The 7,646-nt window shown below is 29.7% G+C and overlaps 1 protein-coding gene across 1 annotated transcript; it reads left to right on the forward strand.

Annotated features, from left to right (window-relative positions):
- On the forward strand, positions 1,399 to 4,319 carry LOC107606727 (peptidyl-prolyl cis-trans isomerase CYP19-4). The gene is made up of 7 exons (XM_016308783.2): positions 1,399 to 1,574; positions 1,872 to 1,941; positions 2,537 to 2,584; positions 2,676 to 2,699; positions 2,835 to 3,017; positions 3,133 to 3,208; positions 3,880 to 4,319. The coding sequence occupies exons 1-7, from the start codon at positions 1,509 to 1,511 to the stop codon at positions 4,016 to 4,018; spliced, it is 606 nt and encodes a 201-aa protein (XP_016164269.1). The 5' UTR covers positions 1,399 to 1,508; the 3' UTR covers positions 4,019 to 4,319.

Consider the following 7,646-nt stretch of genomic DNA (forward strand, 5'->3'; position numbering starts at 1 on the left):
AAATACCATTCAATCTTTTAAATTTATTTTTAACTTACCCTTAATGAAAATAATATTAGAAGTTACTAATAAATTATTTCAAGCACTAAAAAAAATTAATTAAAATATTGTAAATGTTATAGTATGTCTTCCGCAATCTTTAGTATGATACTATGATGTTTGTTGGCCTTGATACCTTCTGTCATGGGAATTTTTAAATAAAAGGATATCCATTAAAATTGATAATATTAGGTTATGAAATATCATATCTCTATTAAAATTGTTATTAAGTTTGAAGTAGACTAAATTTTTTTCAAAATTTACTATTTTTATCATTTTAGTTCTTTAAATTTAAAATATATTATACTAATTTTTAAAATTCTATCAAGTACGGATACTTTGTTGAATTGTCATATTTGCGTGTCGGACATATTTTAGACACGATATTTACCGACACTCATCCGATATATGTGTTCGCTGTGTACTGTGTCTTAATAAAAAATAAAAAAATTTTCTTCGGACACGCTCGGACACACCTAAATACTATCACGTGCCAGCGTATTCAGTCTTATTCTTAACATATATTCTTAAAATAAATTTAGATATAGTATATATTATTCTTTATTAAAACAAAAAATATTTTAAATACTTGATATAATTAAAATAAGATATTAAAAATAATTAAAAAAATTTATTTATATTTTAATATTAATAAAATATCAAAATATAATTACGATCTATCCAAAAAATATTTTATATTTTATATGTATGTGTGTCCCTGTGCATGTAAGATTTTAAAATTTGCGTGTCGGCGTGTCCCACGTTCTATCATGTCCCGTGTCAGTGTCCGTGCATCATAAGAAATTCAGCTTTAGATTCCATATTAGTCTTTGAAGTTTTTTAGCATTGAATTAGCAATCGAAATATTGAACTAATTCTGACTTACTACTTTAAATACATGGCTAAATGACGTCATTGGCGCTTAAATAAAGCCAAACAAAAAGACAAAAATGAGTTTATATGATGTATAAATTATTTTATCTCATCTTATTCTTTAAAATAATTTCGTTTTGTCTTATTTAAATGTCAAAATAAATAAATATTATTTAATTATATGTCTTAACATATCAAATCAAAACTAATTCAATATTTTATTCGTTGAGTGAATATTAAAAATGGTCTAAAGATTAATATGGGACATGAAACTAAATTTTATGAAGTATTATAATAAATTTTGAATTTTACAGACTAAAGTAATAAAAGGTGAAAATTTCAGAAACTTAGAAAAATTTAGGCGATTGAAGTTAATATTTTATTTTTTTCAATTTAGACCGCAAAGAAGTCCGTTCTGATTCGCAACGTGTCGCACACCCATTGGTGCAGATGACGAACACAGGGTGCTACCACATAAAACGACAGCTCCCGCTGCGTATTATTCCCAACACCCAAACAGAGAACAGTCACTCTCGAAAGACGAAACATAGCAGCTGCGAAGCTGAGATCGTAGAAGAAACAGAAAGAAGACTCAGATGGCGAAAACGACGTCGTTACTCCTCTGCTCTCTTCTCCTCTTTGGAACCCTAGCTCTAATCCAGGTTTCATCTCCCTCGATTTTCTATTACTTTTCCTTTTTTCTTCGGATTTCTATTACTTTATTGGATCGTGGAATTGCTGAGTAATTGAGCTTTATATTCTAGATCGAACTTCATTTCAATTTACTATGTGAACAAAGAAGTCACTATTATAAAACTATGTTAATTGGAAAATCAATCCAAAAATAAACGAAATGATAGAAATTAGAATTAGAAATAGTTTACATTGCAATTATTTAGCTCAGGATTCGATTTTTCAAATCAGTAAATTTAATTTTATGATCAATGTCTGGGTTACAGGCGAAGAAGGATTTGAAAGAAGTCACACACAAGGTTTACTTTGATGTTGAGATTGACGGAGAGCCTGCAGGTTTTTTATTTTTTATTTTTGTTTTTGTTTTTGTTATATATGAAATTCTAAGGTACCTTAAGAAACGACTCTCTTATTTATTATGATTTGAATAAAAATGTATGATCATAAATCTTGTATTGTAATCTTCTCTATTCTTTTCCTTTGATGCTACGATTCAAAGTCAAATAGTCAAATTAGGTGCAAGATGAAATTATCTTTTTGTCTGTGAATAGTATGTTTTGGATTTCTGCCTACCATAGTTTTTACAACTCAAATTGAGTAATGCTCTTCTGGCTTTCACAATCATCACTTCACATGTTCATATTAATCAAATATCAAACTAAGTGGTTAAAATAACAGGGAAATTGTTGGATGAATAAGTTTGGCATTTTGTTGATGGTAGTGAATGTGTGTCGAAGTGCATCTTGACTTATTTGACTAATTAATGTATACAACTATAGCAATAATCAGAATCCTCAATCTATATTTCAAGGGACTTTTAATATGTAGATTGCAGTCATATAAGAAGTGTAACTGATAGATGCGGTTTGTGTTTCCCTGATTTTGGGTATCAACGTTTGACATATTGATGCTTTGATCATTGACTTCCCAGGTCGAATTGTAATGGGCCTTTTTGGAAAGACAGTTCCTAAGACAGCAGGTTTGGTCATTGAATTCTTCATTTTTTAATTTCGGTGCTTATCATCTTTAAAGTTAGCTGAAACTATGTTTTGAAATTTTTTTATTTGCAGAAAACTTTCGAGCTCTTTGCACAGGTGCGCTCTTTTTGCTGCTGTTCTGCATAGTTATTTAATCTCAGAATCAGAGAACCCGCTCTTTGTAATTCATCTTGCATTGATTTGAAGAAATGATTGAGTAAAAAGTTTAATATTTATGTTTAAATATATTAGGTGAGAAGGGAACTGGAAAAAGTGGAAAGCCTCTTCATTTCAAAGGTAGCTCATTCCATAGGATCATACCTAGCTTTATGATCCAGGGAGGTGATTTTACACATGGAAATGGAATGGGTGGAGAATCAATTTATGGAGAGAAGTTTGCTGACGAGAACTTTAAGCTAAAGCACACTGGACCAGGTTAAATCCTTTATCCTTTTCTTCCCTTTTATTGTTTTCATGCTTTTTGATGACCAAAATTCATATGTGAATGTATAATGCAGTTAACATGTTTTGTTACTTTCCTTGTGAACAGGACTTCTATCAATGGCAAATGCTGGTCCTGATACCAATGGTTCACAGTTCTTCATTACTACTGTTACAACTAGCTGGTAATTAATATCTAGCATCTATATTAAGAACTTGTTATAGATGAAAACAGATAACTACTGCTTGCGGTCTGTTTTCCCTTAATTTTTTTAGTACATGTTCGAAGGGCATGAAATCACAATTTTTTTGTGCCATAAACTAATGCGAATGGATGCTTTCCACCAATGATTAGTACACTTGTTTGAGCTATGCTTGGGCCCACCTTGTCAATCAATGATGGAAATCTACACTTAATCCATTCAAGTGGATTTTTCAATGATCGATTCCCTTCTAATGTTATTCTATGATACAATCCTGCGTCAAAAAATATAGGTCACTTTTCACCAAAAAAAAAAAAATAGAACACACACACACACATTAAGAAATCACCAACTTCAAGCATATTTGAAGTGTTAAGACTAAATTACCTTGTATTTTCTCACCTTAAATTAAAAGCTTAGTGCGCACTTATTAGGAGCAGTTTAACTATGAATATAGGTATAAGGGGAAGAAAGTTATTAACATCCTTGAACCATTCAAATGACTTATATTGCTGGACAAAAATTTGGATTAAGAAATGACTTATATCATTTGACAAAGGGAGTATGAATGAGTTTCTTGTTTGTTTCATTAGTACTGCATGCTTCATTGCCGTAAGACTGTAAGAAACAATACTAATTAACACATTTGATAGGTTGGATGGAAAGCATGTTGTTTTCGGAAAGGTGCTTTCTGGAATGGATGTTGTATACAAGATTGAAGCTGAAGGAAAACAAAGTGGCACTCCCAAGAGCAAGGTCACAATTGCTGACAGTGGTGAACTACCTCTATAAACAGCACTTCCAACACTTCTCAGTTCCCAAACCAGTGTTTTTTTATGGTAGTGTTCCTGTTTTCGTTTGCATTGTATACTGGACTTGTTATCTTTCCTAAGCATGTACTTAGTTGTTAACTGTATCTTTTGTTATATTCAGTAGGACCAATCCTTTAATGCGAAGTATGTTGAGGTAAAAAATGAAATTAGGACCGCATCAATTTATGCTTTTGTACTATCACTGTATGGCTTTTTCTTATTTTGGCATATCAATCAAGGACAAAAGATGGGAATGAATACTATCACTCTTATTTTAATAATGTTAAGTATTTTTTTTATATAAATTCATATAAATATACAATGCAAAAAAATTATGTATGGTTATATGTGGAGTGACATTATAAAAAAGAAGTGTGATAATATCATTTTTCTGGAATGATAATAGATAAATATAATGAGAAAATCGGTGTTTGTTTCTGGTTGATAAGTTTTAGATCCTGCAGTTGCTCTAACAGATACGAATTCGGCTCAAAAATTTTTCCTTCTTTCCATGTAGTATTCGGTATATTCATATTCAATGCTTGGTTTGATAATTTCCCTTGAATTTGCACTTCACCTGCCACAGGACTGTCAAAATTCCTGTGTTGTTGAGTGACTCTTAACTGGTCGTGACCATTTTCTCCATTGATCTTTCTACTGTTATTTTTTATCCTAAACATCATAACGGGTCAAAAAGCAAAAATCAAGTTAGAGATATTAGTGAAGGTTTGAGCTCTGTTATCAATATTTTCCCAAATGGCGGGTGTTAAACCCATTGAATTCGAAAGATGCTTGTCAAATGAAATGAAGAATCTCTGCTGATGTTAATTAGAGGGTTGTAATCCATAACTTTGCTCTAATACTTCATCTAGAAGTTGTCAACTTTATTTTAAAGCACTCCTAGTCATAGAGGGGGCTTCTTTTTCTAAGAAAATCAAATAATGATTTATTTAAATCTAATAAAATCGAAGAGGGAGCTTCATTTGTAGTTAGTGTAGAAACACAAAAAACATGTTAGGACAAAACGTTTGTTTGCAAATGCGCATATATAAAATTTTAGGTGAAAACTCACATGCAGTTGTCCTTATATAAAGTTAATAGCCAAAAACCATTAGATGATAATTTAGTCAAATCTATTAAATCATCTAACGGTTCTCAATTATCAACTTCACATGAAAATAACTGTAGTTAAGTCTTCACCTTAATTTTCTATCTCTGAATTCACTGTGTGAGGACATGATTTATTTGTTTTGCCCCAGTTAAATTTTGAGGCTGCCATTTTCGCCCTTGTCACAATTAAGGACAATTCTATGATGCTGAAGGAAGAAATATTCCTCATCTGCTGAAATAGCGTGGCAAGTATTTAGAATAGACGCGTGTCCGTCCCATTTCAATAACTGTGAGAAAGTAAGGGTTGTTGTTCGTGGCAGTGCAACCAAGTGTGGGTCCTACCAATGCCAGTGGAGCTTTGACGACGTTTTAAGTTTTTAATTAATCCCCTTCTAATGGATTATTATTTGCAGCAATTTATGTTTATTGATTTATATTTTATACTTTTTTTTTTGTCGAGATATTTTATACTATTTTAATGGATGAATTATATTATGGACTAGGCTATGTTTTTTTTTTTGGTTCGTGGACTAGGCTCTAAGTTGAACTGGTTCTCAATGTGGAATTGTGGATTCGAAGTTAGAGTTTGTACACAATAAATATTTTTTATAATTTACTGTGAGCCGTGTGGATACTGGATAGTATTGTAATGACACGTTGTAGTTTAACGAGTGAATACCCTACTTGACTCCTAACAATTATCTCGAAAGGACAACGAGTCCCAAAAAAAAAAACACCAAATCCGGCTCTTGATCTTTTTTTTTAGGACTGATTAGCTCCTGTGCAAAAAAAATAACATTGACTTTTTTTAGCACAAGGACTAATCAGTCCCATAAAAATAAAGTTTAGAGGCCGGATTGGATATTTTTTTGTCAATGGTCTCGTTGTCTTTTGAGGTAATTGTCAGGAACTATTTTAGATTTTTCTTTAGTTTAATTTGTGAGAAATTCATTTAAAAAATGAAGTATAAGTCATGGAAAAACAGTGGCCAATAAACTTTTTGTGGTTGTTAAACAATAGAAAAAATTTGGTAACAGTTACAATTAGTTAAAATTTTCTATAATTTACTTTATTTATATAATTTAATAACAATTTTATTTTTTATCTCACTCTCCTATCAATTTACTTATCATATTCTTATTAGTTACATTTATTAATGATATTAATTAGTAGTGCAGATATAATTTTTCACTTGTTTTAATAAATTAAAATGGCCTAATTTGATTTATTTAGATATTTTATCTTATTAATAAATTGAATTTATCTAATTTAATTTATATAGATATATTTAAAACAGATGTGTAATCAAATAATTTTATGTAGGACATCTGTATAATTTTAATTTCTATTTATTAACGTAAATTACCTTTGAATTTAGATCATGTTTTATTATTATAATTCAATGGCTAAATTAACATGAATGCTTTTTTTTTTTTTACCAAAGATAAGAGACTCGAACCCGCGACCTCTTAATTGAGTATGGGGAGACCTCTTAAAAAAAATTAACATGAATGCTATACCCCAAAGAAAATATAAAATGCAGGGTCTCTAAAAATTATAATCTTTATGTTGATAAATTTTATTTCTCTTAAAATTTTAATAATTTTTATTTATTTTTTTATTTTGTGATCTTTACCCAAAGAGAAAAATAAAGCTAAAAGATCATAAAAGTAAAAAAATAAATAAATAAATAATAAAAATTACTAAAATTTTAGAAAAAAATTGTTAATATAAAAATTATAAAAAATAATTAAAGATATATTTGTCTCTTTATAGAAAGATTTGGTTGTTCTTCTTTAATATTATAAAAAGATTTGATCCTTCTTAATAATTTTAATATTAAAGGTCCTTTTTAATAATTAAATCTTTCTAACGTCCTTTACAATAATTTTTCCTTGAAAAAATGTAAATATTTTATTCGATCTATTGCAAATTTTAGTATATAAAGTATTTAAATAATTTCAAAAAAATCCTACCAAACAGGCACTTAGAAGTTAGAAGACTGTTTTTTCTGGAGGGACAAAATAATATAGTAGAAGTAGAACTAGTATGTTGAAAGTTAGAGAAAGAATTTACATTTTGATAAAAAGAACAGAAAAGGAGAATAACGATATATTTGAAATAACGTGACTATAGATATAATGATTGAACATCTGATATAAGCTGACCAAACTATCAAGGATATATAGTAAAGATTGACCATTAGCTTCACGCCTTCACTTACCTTCCCTTCTCATATTTTTGGAAAATTTAATTTGGATGTATACTTTGCTCTCGTCTCATTTATGGCGCCCTCATATATATTATCTCCGTTTATCAATGAATTTTCATTCCACTAGCATTGCCATTGTACATTTGTACTGCTCTGATCTGCACTAAACGAAGCTAATATAGGAGGCTTTAATTTTGGTTCTGACTTCTGAGTTATGTAAGTAGTCCTTTTTATAGCCTCTCTTTATTTGAAGATACATATTACAATAATTATGTTTTTTAAACTT

The sequence above is a fragment of the Arachis ipaensis genome, chromosome B01 (genome assembly GCF_000816755.2).
Source record: "Arachis ipaensis cultivar K30076 chromosome B01, Araip1.1, whole genome shotgun sequence".
Lineage (NCBI taxonomy): Eukaryota > Viridiplantae > Streptophyta > Magnoliopsida > Fabales > Fabaceae > Arachis > Arachis ipaensis.

What these genes read in the sequence shown, in the direction of transcription:
- LOC107606727 (XM_016308783.2), top strand. Translation starts at nt 1,509, where the DNA reads ATGGCGAAAACGACGTCGTTACTCCTCTGCTCTCTTCTCCTCTTTGGA. An exon ending in GATTGACGGAGAGCCTGCAG is followed by an intron (nt 1,942 to 2,536) that starts GTTTTTTATTTT and finishes TTGACTTCCCAG; the next exon opens with GTCGAATTGTAATGGGCCTT. An exon ending in GACAGTTCCTAAGACAGCAG is followed by an intron (nt 2,585 to 2,675) that starts GTTTGGTCATTG and finishes TTTTATTTGCAG; the next exon opens with AAAACTTTCGAGCTCTTTGC.